This window comes from Ochlerotatus camptorhynchus, unplaced genomic scaffold (assembly GCF_037179485.1).
Source record: "Ochlerotatus camptorhynchus isolate MF236.1 unplaced genomic scaffold, CSIRO-AGI_Acam_v1.1 ptg000503l, whole genome shotgun sequence".
Taxonomy (NCBI): domain Eukaryota; kingdom Metazoa; phylum Arthropoda; class Insecta; order Diptera; family Culicidae; genus Ochlerotatus; species Ochlerotatus camptorhynchus.
The window spans coordinates 2725076-2742867 of record NW_027040988.1 but is presented as its reverse complement, the minus strand read 5'-3'; the positions used below and the strand labels follow the sequence as shown (position 1 = coordinate 2742867).

The 17792-nt window shown below is 35.5% G+C and overlaps 1 protein-coding gene across 2 annotated transcripts in view; it reads left to right on the top strand.

Annotated features, from left to right (window-relative positions):
• Positions 1–17792, top strand: part of LOC135712737 (heterogeneous nuclear ribonucleoprotein L-like) — a 649787-nt gene that overhangs the window by 447205 nt on the left and 184790 nt on the right. Inside the window, exons 1-2 of one of the 2 annotated variants that reach the window (XM_065235780.1) lie at positions 10391–10494; positions 11314–11400. Coding sequence is in view for 1 of the 2 variants with exons in the window: in XM_065235779.1 (XP_065091851.1) it covers positions 11314–11400 (87 nt within the window). In the remaining variant the exon portion in view is untranslated. Of the gene's footprint in view, positions 1–10390; positions 10495–11313; positions 11401–17792 lie in introns of those variants that run through there. The other variant, XM_065235779.1, reaches the window with a different exon arrangement.

Below are 17792 nucleotides of genomic sequence, written 5' to 3'. Positions count from 1 at the left end.
GTACCAGGGTGAAGCCGCATTTGAATTGCATTCGTACGGTGCAGTAGGGCTGTCCTGAAAAAAATCCAAAATCGATTAAACACAAAATGCATCAACTCCGTTAACAACGTTAATTGAGTAAACATTTAGGAAATTTCATCATCGAAGCTTTTTGGAACACCCTGGAAATGATTCGGCATATAAAGGCAGGATAAAATCTAAAATCCACACCAAACACTGAAAAGCACCTGCCCATTCGGCGAAGCACAATCAGCAGGTATGCCGCGGCGTTTCTAAACCATCCATTCTCTTTTAGAGCCATCGGATGAGTGGAAGTGGAAGAACAGTGAAAAACTGCTTCTGGGAAACCATTTAAATGTGAACAAATTAATTTTTGCACTCTCATGCTGCTTCCCATCCGAATCGAGTCGACTAAGAGGAAAGCTTTCCGCCGTTCGTGGCGGTGGAAATTGGTGGGTGGGGGTAAATCGATTGATTAAAAAACAACACCTCCATAAACCGAGTGAGTGTGAGTAGTTGAACTACTGGTAGAAAAGCGCACAATCAAGATATTCTTGGGAAATTTTTCGAATCACATTCACTCTTCGTCCTGGCGCAAACCTCGAGTCGTAAACAGCCAAACAACCCCTCCTTGAGTAACAACAGTCGATGTTTCCTCCTTGAGCACAATTTCATCTGGAAATTGAAAACCCTCGTTCCTGGAAATCACTGTTTTGTGCGTCCCACGTTAAAGATTAATCATCCAAATTCTTCTCGATGTTTTGATTTGATCTGACATTCACTCGAATGGAATCAATCGACCGTGACCGTGGGGGAGAAATTTGTCGCGACAAGCTTTTCCTTGGCCGTGTCAACAACGTGCTTTGCCTTTTAGATTTCCAACCGGGCATAAATCGAGAAACGAAAACACTGGGGAAATCGGATGTGATTGAAAAAGCGAACGAATTCACTTGGGAATGATTGGAGAGTTGACTGTATCGGTTGAGGGTGGAAACAGATGAAAGTCAACTCGGTTCCACCAGCTCGGCGAATGGTTTGAAAGATAACAACTCAGAACGTAGAATACATATCCGTAAGAGTTGTTCAAAAGTTACGGAGACAATTTTTGGATGAATTCCAGAAGACTCTCAAGGAAACTGTTCATAAGGCTTTAGGGAGGAGTTTGAAGGATTTTTGAATTAAAAACATATATACAGGGGAAATGGCTCTAATGTTGGCCTATGGATATAAGATTTGGCCCATCGTTAAAAATCTGCTATTTATCAATTTTATCTAGATGAACGCGTCATTGGGACGGTACTAATGGATATTTTTGGTCGCTATTGGAAATTTACTCGATTGATGGACCCAAATTAGATATATATTTAGATATATTTAGAAGGCAGCACGAACAAAAATTTTAAACTTATGGTAACATGACCAATTTGGAAACAAGATTCAACTCCAAACTTCGGTATAGTGGAGTGAGTTAAGTGGGCCTTTTTTCTTTGTTTTGAATAACATGTAGATTGGGGTGGGTCATGGAAGATTTTGTCGAAGATATCAAGTTATAGGGTAATGGATTTTGGCCAACCTGGCTATAGGTTGCACAGTTTATCACATAAAATTAATAAAAGTTTAGAATATTGTGACAGTTACAATACAATTATTCCACTACTTAGCGTCTTTCTATTTGGTTTTCAGCAAAATATTTCATTTAGTGGTAGTAAATTGAAAATATACTCAGGAATTTCACACCCGTGCTGAATCGGTCCATATTCAATAGGAAGTGGCAAAATTGATACCAACATTCAAGAGTTATTATTTTTCAAATGTATGCATTTTGAACATACGAATGTGGTTATTGCTGCAATTAAATCCGATTGAATCCATTTCTCAGCTCGTAAAAGCGATAAAATGTATTGAAATTGTGATCTTAGTAATTTTGTTCGTCATCATCTGGAGAAAGTTCCAGGTGGTCCAAAATATGTTTCCACACGCGGTTTGAAGTAAAAAAGATGGGCCAAAATATGTTTTGTTGGTGGTCCAAAATAAAATTTAGTGGTCCAAATAAAATAGATAAAGTCTTCAGTATCTGTAACATTTCCTGCTTATTTGTTTGTCAATTTGCTTTGTACAACGATTTGTTATACATTGTTTTTAATAACCTGATGAATTAAAGATGTATTGTAATAAATCATACTTTTTTTCTGGAGAAATTGTATAGTTACTTACAAAAGCGATCCAAAATACCTCCGATACCCTATTTGTGAAACCAATATTTAGTACTATTCGCGTAAAATCTTCACTAGCTAATTTGAACTATAGTCGGCATACAAGCAGTGAAATTGTCACAAGTTAGTATACAACATTGATGATTTATTGCGCAACTACATGAATTATCGAAGTATTCTTTTAAAAAAATCAATCGAATACTAATATCTACATGAAGCTTTAGCGCGATAATTCATACTTTCGGCAACGTGGGGTTTTATGCACTGATAAGCGTTGCTAGAACTATTCCACAGTCGCAGACAGTATAGGAACAAGTCAAACGCGCACTCTTTTGCCTGTGGATTTGAGAAAATACCTTAATTCCCCTCACCCATCAAGTGAGCTAAGCAAAGGACTTTCCTTAGCATTACCTAGGTATTCTCAAAAAAAAAAAATCCATGGGAATCTTGTTGAGCTCCCTTTGCTTTCCTGCTCGGAATTCTCTTGGCTTACTTTTTTTTCCTTGATTTATTTTCCGTCGATCTTGTTTTCCGTCCTGGGCACTAATGCTACCGACGCCAGGGAGGCAGATTCCACACCTGGACCCTACCTATCGACCCATCAACTCATGAACCGGGGACCAACGGCTTTACTTCCCTTCCGTGTGATGTTATGCCTCAGAACATCCCGGCGGCGCTTACTGGGATTGAACCCAGGCCTGCTGGGGTGAGAAGTAATCACGCTTACCACTACAGCACCGGCGCCGCTTTTGGCTTACTTCTAGGATTCCCTTGAAATTTCCTTGGAACAATTTACAGAATTCCTAGTATTTCTTAGAATGAATTTGTAGCTCTTCTTACCATTTGTTTAGACTTTTACTCCGAGCTACTTTGGAATAATTTGCCGAACTCCTTTGGAATTTTGCTGAAGTTTCATCCGGAATCAGGAGGTCATCATAAGTGCCTTTAAAGCAATCCTTAGATTTATTCGAAATACTTCTCACCACTATCTATAAATCCTCCTTAAAACTAAAATGAAATTCTAGACACAACTCTTATAAAATTATCCGAGGAATGTTTACTTCAAAATTCTTTAGGAGTTCCCTTCAACGCCACTTAGTGGTGAAGTAATTAATGTTATCCAAAAGTTCTGAAATTTGGAGCTTTGAAAAATGTTCCAAGTTGGCAATCATCGTCGTGTTCCATAATTTGGAAAGACGAAAAATAACACCTATGCATTTTTAAATTTTGGTTTATTTTTAAATGGTCTTTAAAAGAACTGACATTTTTTTAACAAATTGTGTGCCAATAATGGTTGGAAGGATACAGTATTTATCTAGAATGTACATGCAAATTCGGAATAAATCGGTTACAAAATCATTTTTATGCTGCACAAATATATTCTATAAGGTCTGGGTTCAATCCCAGTCGGCGCCATCGGGATTTTCTGAGGCATAAAATCTTCGGAAGGGAAGTCAGGCCGATGGTCCCCGGTCCATAAGTTGATGGGTTGATAGGTAGGGTCCAGGGTAGGGTACTGAAAAAATGCTCTAAACTTCAAATAGAAAATTCCATCGTAATGACAGACTGAAAAGATTTTCCTGAAATTTGGACTAGAATTTGCCCGTAAGCTCTAGTTTCAGCTGGTCAGCTGATTAAAATTGGTGCAATGGTTCGGGAGAAAATTGAAAAAAAAATGTTTTTTTTACAAAAACTGAGCGCTACTCTATCGATCAGAAAAGATCAATAATATCAATGATTTCACCGTGAACATATCAATAATAGGTTTGTTCCGATGCGTTAGTTCATTAGCTACAACATAAATCCTGTTAGACCGCATTGTATGAATATTTACGCTCATTGTTCTCAAAACAAAAGAAGCGCTCCTAGCGAATCCCCTTTTTCGCAAAGAAAATCTAATAGCGTTTCAGTGCGTTAGAATGGAATTGAAACTCGTAAAACGAATTTAGAATCAAGAAGCAGTATTAGATTTTGAGCAATAGGGTATACGTCCCTAACCTCGGTCTAATATGCAGCCATAGATTACGTTTTTAATCATAACTCATCAATTAATTTACCTGCAAACGATATTCTACTGCTAAATGGTATGCTTAGATATGCTTATCATGTCGTTTGCTATCAGGAACCGCAAAAAGTTGAAAAACTTACTTTTTTTAAGACAAAAACTCACCAGGGAAATGTATGTAATATCGGTCTATTGTCCCCAAATTGGGTCTATTTATGGATGCAACTTCGTCCTATCCTGTTTGATTCTCAAAAAAAACGCTCTTGGTAACGTTTTCTTATGTATTTTTTTTTTATCACTATCACTGTTAACTTAATACTCTTCATTCCTCAAAACATTTCTTAGAGAAAATTTTACGAAAACTACATTAAATCACTCAAGTTAAAAATTAAAAATTAAAAATTTCGCTTATCGTCTTTCGACCGCAGAATATCTAAATCAAAACATTGTGATGTTCATTATACAGATTTGGCAGAAAAAATCTCCCTTCCTGTTCGTTCCTTATCATCCAAATGCAAACCACATTGTTGACGTTACTCTTATTGCTATATGCTGTCAAATGAATTTCATGGGCCAAAGTTAGGAACATAGAAAAGAAATGTGTCCCTAAAGTTGGGTCCATGATTTACTTGTGAAAACGTTGTTAAACAATTAAAATAAACATAAAATATTCAAACAGTAACTGTGAGTTTTACGTCTAGTGTGTATTATCAGGTAATTCCATTCAATAAATGCCATAATCAGGCCATTTGATGATCGTCAGTGCAACCTTCCCATCTTAACCTTAGAAGTCATGGCGGCTAAAAACTCCGAACAGAGTGATATTCTCAACCAGTTTTATTACTTACGAGAGCTGAAAATGTATTGAAATGTTGTGATATAAATTGATTTGTGTGTGGTACACATTTATCAATCATCAGTGATCAATATTTTCCTTATTTTTTGTGTAATATTCCTTAATTAATTATTTATTTGCGTGATAGGCCGAATGAAAGGACTAGACCCACATTACATACCGTAACCCTATCTCATCAATTTGTGGCTTTTCATCAAATCCAACGGTACATATGGAAAGGTGAATAAATTTAGAAGTCATCTTTGAAAGAAATATTCTATCGATTGATCAAACCCGTTCAAAAAAGACGGAAATTAGATCAAAAATCCTATAAAATAATTCAATTTTTTATATTGTCTTGGTGGCCTTTCGAAAGAAAGCAGACAGAATAACAAATTGGACAGTAGAGGGTAAAGTACCACAGTTCTGAAAGTTCTTTCCAGAACCAACATATCAAAAATTTGTTCTTTATTATTCAAGTTCAAAATTTTTAAAACGATTTTGATTCAATATTCAGCCTAGTAGTGCTCAGGACTTCAACAACTATTGCTATGGAGCAATTCCCTACAAATTCGCAAATCGGTTTATTTTTTGTATTTTTTGATTTGATTGAAAATTTGCCGAAATGCCATGACCGACAATGCCATTTTGCATCTTCATATCGCCATTTTGAATCCAGCCTTATTTTTAAAAAGGGCATATAGAAAAATATCAAGCTCATATTCAGAAATTTTTTACTCGAAAACTGTTTATCCGATCGGTTTGGTGTCATGGGCAATATTGCAGGTAATAGATAAGACTGTTTGGAAAAAATATGCACTTTAAAAAAATTTGCCCACCTTTTTTGTTGTAAAATTTTCTTATGTTTCCGAAAAAAATAATGTCGGAACTGGAGAACCGCGAAGTACATTAAAAATGGCCAAAAAGTACCAACATTTTAAAATATCCTATTTTCAAACCACTACATCGAAAACAGTGCGACTAAGCAAAATTTTATTTGAGTGCTTTTTTATTGTAAATTTGGTGTACTTTCATTATATAAAGTCAAAACAGTAATTGGACCAAGTTTTGTATATTTTTCCAAAAAACTTTAGTTTTTTAAAAAATCTTAACTTTTTTGTTCATCATTTCTCCATCTTGACCTATAGTGCAATAGATGGCATTTTTGTCCCCTAAAATATATCAACAAATAAAAAAAATCAAAAATCCATTTTTGAGAAAAATTGTTTATAAAATTTTACTTGAAATTAACAAAAAGTTGGGTAATTTTTTAGAGTACATATTTTTTCAAATAGTCTCATCCATTATCTGCAATATTGCCCAAGACACCAAACCGATCGGGCACAGTTTTCACAGCTTTCGAGAAAACTTTTTCTGAAGATAAGGTTGATATTTTTCTATAGGCTCTTTTCAAAAATAAGGCTGGATTCAAATTGGCGATATGAAGATGCAAAATGGCATAGTCAGTCATAAGGAACGTTTCTGCAAATTTTCAACCAAATGAAAAAATACTAAAATAAACAGATTTGCGAATTCGTAGGGAATTGCTCTATGTAACTCAGTTAAATTAAAACAACCTAGATACTTCAGATTTCAAAACATTTCTGTTATTGTGAAACTCTTTGTATTTATTCGTAGATTCTTGAAGTTGTGAAATTTGAAAATTAAGAAAAGAATATTTACTGTATTTAGGGAAGAATTCATCTTTCGCTTTCTTCCACTGGCTATGCCCTTAACTGTGAATATTGTTTTAACTACGCCTAGAATTGTATTAAAAGTTTAAAAATCTGTCTTCAATATTGTAGTTAATGGATTTTCTTTCAAAGTGAGTCGCAATCAACAATATGATATTTTTTTCAAGTTAAAATCAGTTACAATGAAGCTTGCATAATTTGTTAAATCAGCGAAAAATATGCCGATCCAAAAAGCAGAACTGTAGCTTGACCTCTGGCCAATCGAAGTTCTGGATGAGACTGATATGCCATTGCTTTTCTTAATGGGACAAACTGACTTGATGTTGTTTTCACAGTTTTCATGATCAAAGTTCTTAGTTTTATCACGTAATATAAAAGTAGATGCCAAACGATAGTGGATAGCATTATTATCCTAAAATTAACGAAAATCCATATAAGACTGATGTGCGATTATAGGCAGTGCTGGTCTGCAGGAATATAGATGATGAATGTAACGAATTTTTAGACTGAGACGTAATTTATTTGAATTTTGATTTAATTCCAATGGTTTTATAAAAACAAAAATTAGGCAGAATATGTTTATTAATCAACTTCTGCCTAGTTTTTATTTTTCAAAAGCCATTGAAATTAAATCAAAATTCTTAATTAAATTTTGATATAGGGTAAATGTTGGCTTCGGCACCCATTGACTGTTTTCGGCAACCAAAATTTAAACGTTAATTTCACTATGTTTTCCCATCAACACACTTCCCTGAATGTATTCAAACGATTCTTTAGTCTTTCAGCTTCAATCTGATTATATTTGTATGACCGAGCAATCCTGTAATGCCAGATTTTTCTTCAAATGAAGCATACGCACTTCAAAATGGGGTTGATTTCTAGTTGCCGATAATAGAACAGCTGGTTAACACGCAGTTCTAATGGGAAGGTTGCCGAAGAAAAAGAGTCTGCCGACAATAGTCACACTCACCTGAGAAGTTTGGAGCGTTGTAAAAACGCTTTAAAACCGTTTTGAAAAATTCTATCGATTAGAATGGATAGAGAAGCAAGCAGCAGATGAATGTAAACAAACAGACACGTCATATATGTGCGTGACGCTGAGAAAATGCTAATAGAAGTGCGGACGCTGCTTAGATTGACGAGAATACGTAAATTGCCCTAATTTCAATGGTTTTTGAAAAATATATACAAGCCAGAATTTGTTTACTAAACAAATTTTGTTTGGTTTTGATTTTTTTTAAACCATTAAAATTCAAATAAATTACATTATATCTCAGATTCTTTACAAATCATCATCATATGGTCAAAATATGGACAATCAAACCAAATTATTTTCAGTGTCCAATAAGTATTGTCATGCATGGTTTTGAAAAATTAAAAATTCGTTATTTTTTTTATAAAAAAAAAGATGCAATCCAATCTTTATTCTTTTCAAAATTTTGCCTAATGGCAATCGGACATTACAAAAATATCAAAATTCTGAGACTTAAATAATTTGGAATGTTTAGTTCATGTATTAAGGGAAGAATTTACCTTGAAAAATCAACCTTCAATATTGGAGTTTATGGATTTTTTCAAAGAAGGTCACCACCGCGAATGACCCAAGTAACCACCAAGCCCGTTAATAGCTTTCTAATCACCCTTTTTGCAATATAAGGTTGTAATAGGGATTTAAAAGTTTATATCAGCCGTATATCAGCATTATATTGTAAAAAAGGCGATTAGCGGGCTTGTTGGTTACTTGGGGACATTTATCAGTGACATTCTTCACTCTAAAAAATACTGATGGATAAAAAAGCACCATCAAAAGAGAGAAACTTCTACCACTGCGATGATAAGAAAAACCGAAACGAGAGAAGTTTACTAACTCGGCAATCGCTTTCCATAAACAAAAACTGACCTAATTAGGAATTTATGCCTGACCTAAACTTAGTGTTATTTGAGCACTTTCTTCACCACAGTTGTTAGTTGAGAGCTTTCCGAGTCTGTATCATTTTTGCATCCGTATACTGTGTGGCAAGCACCCTGTGCCCAGGATAATCGACAAAGTATCCAACCAGAAATGTTCCATGACCGGACCGGGAATCAAGTACAGAACCCTCATAAAACCAAATTTGTTACTTGGGCGAATAGGTTATAGGGAGCCCTCTTGCTCGTTGTGGTTGCAATTTGACATGCGTAGCATTTTAGTCTTTTCTTCTTTTAAGGTCAGATTAATAGCTAAACCGAGCGATGAAACGTGAGTATATATTTATTGCAATCTCTGTATATGTTCCATGACTGAAATGTAGCGACAGTTGATAAATTAATATTTCCAAAGTCAATAGTTTCTTTGAAAACCTCTGCTAGATAATGACCAAAATTCAATACAATAGGTTGAAATCAGCGCAATCCTTTAAATGTACTTGCATAAATTTCTCAACATTCTTGCAAAACTTTTGGATGACAACATAAAAGAATCTGTACATATAGTGAATCATTGCAGATTTTGCATGTGTATTTTATGCAAAACTGTTACAGAATTCAGAATTTAACATTTTCCGGTATGGTCTTTCATAAAAAATATAACCAAATGACACATTTTCCTCGCTCTCATCTCCCATATGACTTTGTCTTGTTGGGGAGCGCAAAAAAAAACAAGCACTGTCCGTAAATTCGCACCAAAGTGCACAGAGTGAAAAACCAAGAAAAAACGGCGTCCAACAAAAATATCCAATCAAAATGTCAGAATCGAAGACGGATTGCTCCCTCGTTTACGTCACACACCCCGAGAGCAAGCGGGAAGCTGGCTTAAAGAAGCGACTGCAAAAAAAAAAGAACGGCCAAACGAAACCCAAACACAATAAACATCCATTCCACCCAGTTATACAGGAACAGAAACACGACAAACGGCAGACTGAAACGATAACAACAACAAAAACACCATCAACAGCAAAAATACAAAATCAGAAAATCAAACAAGCAGTCATCAGTCAATCAGAGACGACGGAGTTGAATTAAACAAAATAAAAATGAAAAAAAAAGTCAACCGAGCACCAACTGACATATCAGAACAAATAATTCTACGTCAGAATAACAGCTACCAGAACAACAACAGCTCAAGCAACCCATACGAAAATATACCGACACATTAATCTGTCTACCTTAACATACGTGATGAGTGAATAATTTCCACAAATTGCAAGAGGAGTGGCTAAATTTTCTTCCCCCTTCATAATAAAAAAAAACTGTTCTGGATACTAACCGTCACACACACAATCACAACTTTTCCTATCTAAATCAAGATTAGTCAGAAAACCAAATCAAATTCAAACCCCAAAAAAAAAAGCAGAAAATTGCATTCAGTGTGCTTGTGTTTGTCTGTGTGCAGGAAATGTCACATTTTCGCGTTGGAGCTCATCATCTTCCCCATATTCGCCTTCATGTTGTCTTGGATGCTCGAATACCGCCGGATGATGATTGACAGATGAACTGAGACACATCGACAACGACGTCGACGACCAACAAGAAGAGCAAGATGGGAAACAGAAAGTAAACATTATTACCAAAACACTGACGAAAAAGTGTTAATCAATTGTTTCTGCAACTGTTATTGCGCCATCTGGGGGTAACATCTGCTACCGCCACTACTACTACCACTACTACTACTACAACAACAACAACTGCTACCACTAGTTCTACTACTACTACTACCACCACCACAGCATCGTCGACCAATTTCAGTGTTGCCAGAACGATCGGAATTGGGTAAGTGTATTGCTGTATCGGACGGAAATAAAAATTCGGATGAATAGTTGTGCCCTTTGACAAGTTATTCGTTTCTTGTGTTATACTTTGAAGTTACGTACACTCTTTACGAACGCCATTACAACATGTTAACAATTTGGACGTAATGCTCTACGCTAACCCAAAATGTCACACGGTACAGTACTTGTGTCAATAAACGAACACTACAAAATACAACTATGTAAATAGTCACCGAAGTCTCTCTCTCTCTCCATCACTCTCTCAGCAACAGAACGAAACGATTTACAATTCATGCACGAATCTTGCAATAGCCTACAGCTAAAATACACTTGCGTGTAGGAATGAAAATGAATACGATAAGACCTCTCTTTTTGCCTTGCATTATCATTTTTGTAGCTAATAGAATCCCTTTTCCATAAATGTTTTTGGCTATTTGAGAACCCACCCTATCATAGGTTTGTTTGTTTTTGTGTTTGATCTACAATCCACTTCTTTTTCCTACCTAGTATTAGAAATCTCAGTATACAGTAAAACCTATGCCAAAAAAAAAAGAGTACAATACTAGCCAATGATTAGAAAAGTTTGAGTACCAAATAGGTAAATAATAATCATACTAGAGTATGAAACTTGCCTGCTTATTTGTAATTTTCAAACCCAGAATTCAGAATCTCAAACACAGTTTAAGCTGCTCGTGATCGGAACCGACTAACCGTTTCCTTTTTCTCTTCGTTTTTTTTTCGTTTTGTTTTCCTCAACCGATTCCGAAATCGAATTTTGATTCGTTTCGTGTGCTGCTGCAAACATGATTGTGCCTTCAAGAAGCAGCCGTCTCCAAGGATGCCTGCAACGGACGAGCCCCGTTGCTACACGATCCTACCATCTTCGGCGGAAGGCCGACCCCGTACAGTAAGTATTTCCCGATGCGAATATACCTAGCTCTTTAGGCTTAGCTTAAGGCTTGGCTCCAAAATGTTAAAACCGGTGAATTTTCGGATCTGAAGTTCATGACGTTGAAAGCAAAACTCGTTTCACCATTAAAACCATACCCATTTCATTACTGACTTCCCAGAGCATAGAGTAGCATTTGTGCTTACCACAATGACTAATGTAAAGCGCAAAGTTAAAATTCATTACATAAAATTTAATGAGCCGTCGCCGTAGGCTTTTGCAGTGGTTCATGCAAAAAATCTATCTGAAATCATTATCGTTTGTCTGTTGCCGTGCGAAGCTGTGTGAGTGTATAAATCTGTTCGTTTATAAATGTCCGTGTGCCCGAATTGCTTAATAGTGTGGTCTGCTGTTTTCATTCGCGAGAGCTATTGACGTGGATCCGGGTTGACCTCTAAGCAAAAGTTCTGAGTTCGAGGCTGGTTGAGGTTTATTGTTGTTTTGTTTACAGATGGATATATCCGTATCTGAAATATTACGACGTCAATTAATTGCAAATTTTTATATTGCTTTTTCTCATACGATCAGCGATGCCGGGTTTTCTTGGAAAAAATATACAAACCGCTCCAAAATAGGTTTAACAAGTCGGGACACGGGTTGTTAACGTTCTATAATTATTTAATTGATCATATACATTAATGACCCGATTTTATGAGCCCACTTTTTGAAAAAATCTTTTCCAATGTTCTACACAGTTAGAAATACCTAATCTTACACGTGACGAAATCCATCTTTGAGATAAAGGATGAGATGTAAACAAACATATCATGTAAAATTAAGTGCTCCGATACTGAAAAGTTCGGAAGTACGTTTGATTGTGCTGAACTTCGCGTCTACTATGACTCAATTTTATGTCAAAATTGACGCTCGTATATGTCAGTCTCAGAGCACCTAAATTTACAAAAATTCTTCTAAGTGTGTACGAAATCCTTTTCGTATGTGAAATTATATAAAAAAAAGTCTGATGCATGGAGGGGCTGACAAAATCATCGTGTCATTACTGTAATACAATCTATAGTAAAAAAAAATTGTGTTTATTCCACTTCCCGCGCGAATCTACACCGAAAATAGTTTTCATGTAGCTTCCATTGTAAACGCACATGATTATCATCCATAATCAAAATTAATGGAATTCATCATAACATTTATGCGATCACATTAATTTTATATGATTTTTCATATGAATTTCATCGGCTTTATAATATTCATGTGATTTTGTGGTGGGATTTGCAGCTATGTGATCACAGGAAAGCTATGTGAAATTCACATGGATTTCATCCATTAGATATGTGATAAATTTTTTAAGTGTAGATGACCATTCTCGTTTCCTTCTCGCTTGACAGTTCTCACTCTATTCCGAATGTCGACTCGCACGACGCGAGATGTTCATTATGCATCGAGAGGAAGGATGAATCGACAGCGAATTACTGTTCATTTCTAGAAACGTCAAACTAAAAATGTTCATCGCGGAAGCTATGATAAAGACGTATGCAGTATTTACTGACAAAACAGTAATTTGATTTTGACTTATCAAAATCTGACCCCCTTTAAGTACTCATCCCCTAGGTAAAAATATCAAGATCACAGCTATGAAAATGAAACTACAATGTGTAGAATCGGAACCTACCTAACTAATGAAAACCTAAGATTTAAGTAAACTAAAGGAGAAAAATCTATACAACTCTCTAATAAGGAAAATTCCCAAATCTGTGTCTGAGCTAGATAAGTCTTTAGTGGGATTGACACTGATGAAGACTGCACCAAAATTAATTAAGTGGAAAAATGGAAGATACAATTTTTGCCTGTTTTATTTAAGCATTCCGCTAACAACCCAATTTCATTACTTCACGACTTTTTAATAATAGATATAGCACTGAAGAAAAAAAAACTACTATGTTCGCCACGAGGATAATGATGGATGTTTAGATTTTGATTGTATTTTAAAAAATTCGAATAGTCTACAAGGGTTTGAGCCTCACGCGCGTACTACAAATATAGAGGACTGATTATGAAATTTAATAAAACAAAAATTGAAACTTTGAGGTTTATTTGGAAGATGTCATGAATTAGTAGTGAGTTGTCTGGCTGAATGTCGAGCATTTATTTAAACTTCCTGACGCGGCTGAAAGTAAAAGTACTAAGGATATAAAAGTTCGATTCCCGAGCCGGTCTAGGATTTTTTCCCTGGTTGAGGATATCCTGTTAATCTAGCTGGAGGTTGAACTTCTGCTTTGGTAGGCCAAATGGTTAGCAATGGCCTCGTCAGGACCGTTTCGGCTGGCAGGAAATTGGCTTTTCGATTGATAATTGTTCTTAACCGGGATGTTGTGTTCTGGATTGAATTTTCTCGATCGCTGGGAATGCTTACGAATATTTGTGGTTGATTCCAATGGCTTCTTCAAACTTGTATCGCTGTGAAGCGATTTGAGCACTTTTGAGGGAACTTGTATCTGTAGAAGAATCCGGACCGTCTATCTCAAACCTTTATATGGGGTAAGGGCGAGACCATCATAATCATCTCATCTACACACTTAGTTTTTTCTACCGAGCTCGGCTGTGCAAATCTCGGCAAAAAAGTTTCACTGAGATCTCAGCAAATATTTTATTTGTTTGCTGAGATTCAGCTAAGCATTATCCAAGACTCAGCAATCAAATGTCACTTTTGCTGAGATCACAGTGAAACTTTTTTTTGCCGAGATTTGCACAGCCGAGCTCGGTAGAAAAAACTATGTGTGTATCTCCGCAAACACTGAACTAATCTTGACAAAAAAAACTGCGAAATGAAAGGTTTTGGAGTCCCACGTACCCTTTGAAAGAATATCTGGGATTGATTCACAATATCTGGAGTTATGACCTGATTAAAATCTGGGAATGTCAGACCATTGGTTCAAAATGGCATATCTCCTCAACCACTTAACCAAATATGACAAAAACCACCGCCAAAGAACCCTACGGAGGAAATCTGATATTGATTCACAGTATGTGGAGTTATGAGCTAAATAAGATCTGGGATTGTGAGGTTATGTTTCAAAATGGAATAACACTGAGCCGAAGACTCGGAGACTCATGTCCGTCGAATAACGAAACCATGCAAGTTAACCGGAATTTGACCAAATAAACAAGACGGAAATATTGCACAAAAAACCTTTCAAACGAACTGGTTATTTAAGCAAGTAGGTTATTCAATTTTTTTTATTTAAAAAGTGTGTTTGGTTCGATATTGAGTCATATTTCTATTCCTGGCACTCTTTGTATTTCTAAATTTCAAGTTTTTCCTTTTTGTACTTTAACAATTCCATTTTGAACTCCAATTCTGCTTTTTCATCTTTTGTTTTTTTGTAGGACATATTCACGTTCTTCCTCTCGTAGTTTTAATTATTTTTCGGGCGTACCGTGCGCATTCTCCGGTATTTTTGACGATCTTTTTTTTAAATATTCCGTTTATTGTACCAGCAAGTCATACCACAAATCCGACGGATGTGCTTCCATTCGACCAACCAGGAAAGCAAACTCCCTTTGGTTTGTCACACGGACTCTACAATAATATAATTTTATGCTTTTCAAAAGCATAAAAAAATAAAAACTAACCGTTTCACTTCCATTTTCTCGCTTTTCAAATGTTCTCGATTGCATCTGACGTATCGACAACACTCGCATGAAAACGTCATTCTGAGCAGAGTTTTGTCGATATGCATCGACTATGGGAATACACCGAAAGTTCATCGGAGTTCATTCGTATCGACACTTGTCACTCTATTCGAGTACGGGAATTGGGTGACATAAACGTCACACGAGAAGCGGAATAAACACGTTTAATTTTTCATTCATGGGTCATGGGTCATTCTGGATTCGGATGAACTTGTTTTTTAAGCACTCTTGTCTTGCCTTGGAAATCTTTAAATTTAGCATTGAAGTTCTTTGTGCTTCTGGGCAAGCCTATCTCTAGCCTCTTCTACACCGTTTGAAAAATTCATGTAAATTTCTGCTATATATAGCGCACACAAAGTTAACGCTAGATTTGGCGTAAAATTACACAATATTTCGTGTAAATATAAACGCAATATCGCATAAATTAACAATATTGTATGCAAGCTTGTAAACGATTTCGTTGTTTATGCCAACTATACATAGCTAGAGCAAAATTTGACGAGGGGAGACTTTACGCGATAAATTCAGATTTTTTTTTTCTGTGTAGCCTTATCTGGTTCATGGTAAGTCAATTGCAGGGCTGTTACAACAGGCGCGGATTTCGCGGATTTCCGCGGATTTGAACTTTCAGTTGCGAAAATCGCGGAAATATTAAAAGATGTCGTGAAAATCACGAAGGGACTGATGTGCTACGAATACGGAATACGATTTTCTATTTATCGTGTTTTATGATGTACATAGCAGTGATGCCAGTTAAAGTTTGAAATGTTCCATTTTTTTAGAATTCATACAGTTTTATTAGTTGCAAACTATTATGAAGTATGACTACCAGTACAGTATGGCTCAGATGCTTGCATTTTAAACTTTTATATTGGAATTGAAATCTGGAAATGCAGTATTTAGTTTAAATGCAATATTGCAAGGGAATTGCAATTGCTCACTTCACGGTATCGAGACGGGTGGGCTGTGTCACAGCTTCGACAGGCATTTTGCAGGTTCGGTATTATGACAGTTAAAATAACTTTATGTCAAACTTACCCTACCTGATGTTGAGAACTTGGAGCAAATCAATAAGTTGCAGAACCATCAAAAATCTTACCGTCAATATTAATTATTTATCTCTTATCTACCAATAATATTTGAAAATATTTGGGCTTCTTATGCCTTCGTCATCTTCTCTTGTGAATTTATTTATTGAAATTGAAGTAACATTCTAGCTAGTTCTTATGCAGGGTATCTACTTATTTTGCCATATTATTTTTCCTGAGATTTTTGCGTAAAAAATATGTTATTTCTGGTAAAACAACAGCTTTATTTCCACAAACGATTTCAAGACATGAGATCTGTTTTAAGAGATCAAATATACAATCAAAACCATTGGAAGTTGAAGTTTAACATTTACTGAACTTAAGTATTACAATACTGAAACTGAAGTATGAGATGAACTGCCAACTGGCTAAAAATGTCAATAATAAAGAAGACAAAAAATCCTTAGGTCTAAGATATCATAAACTATCAAAGCAGTGAACTTGGAAAACTGGAAAAACTGGAAAAGCCAGGAATTCTAAGTCACCGCGAAAAACCCACGAGTTTCGATGACAAATCGGGAAAAAATTGGAGGTTCTTCCAAAAGGCGAAGTGACATCCGTCATTAGTGAAACGAGAAAAGTCACTTCGACTCTTGGAATAACCCCCATTTACTTAATATTTTTTTTGCATAAAATAAGATTTTGGACCTTCAAAAATTCTTGAACTAAACTAGATTTTTTTTGGAAGGAATATTGATAATATTTTTGAATGAATAACTCCAAGGATTTTTTTAAGAGATGATTAATGGGAGTCTTGGAAAGAACTTTTAATGATTGTTGACTTCAACTCCATGACACTTGTGTACACTTGTGTCATTGCATAGTAAAATTTTAAATAGCTCAGTGGAAAAGTCCAAATCAATTGTGAAAAGTATCCCAGGATCTGTGAAAAATACCAAGTAAATATAATTTTGAGCGTAAAACTCCAAAGAAATTCTGATAATAATTTAAAGACAATTCCGTAGATAATTTCAAGGGCATCACGAAATGAATTTCTAGCGAATTTTAAGGAATCTTCCAAGCAAAATAGCAGAAGAATTTAGAGGAGAAGTCCAAAATAATTCTGAACAAAATTTCAATTCAATTGTGAAGTGAATTGTTTATTAATTTAAATTAGAATTAACGCGAATTTTGAGCAGAATTTCAGCAGGAATCTTCTGCGAATTCCTAGAAAAGCTGAAAATTTGAAGAAAATCTATGGTAGAATTTCATGGTATTTACTTTGGATGAATCTGCAGATAATTTCTAGACTCTCAGAGAAAATCTCAATCTTTTTTTAGAAGAACTCTGTAATAACCGCTGAGAAAAGATTCAAAAGAAAATGTTTGAGAATATTCTAATAAAATCCTGTAGAGCTTCTTTTTGCGCTTCAGGGAAGTTAAACTATGGACAAATTATGAAGAATTCGAACACAGTTCCGAATTCGTCTCAGGAAAAATGCTGCTGTCTTGGTAATGACCCATTTATTAACCTAGGGATCGTTTTGGTTTTTGGGTTTATGTCTGTCAAAATTGTGGAAAAATTGAGTTCTTTTATAATTTCCTCCACAATACACTTGAAAATCTTCTGCAGTCCACTCTCTGGATTCACTCTGCAATGCTCCTAATTTTATTA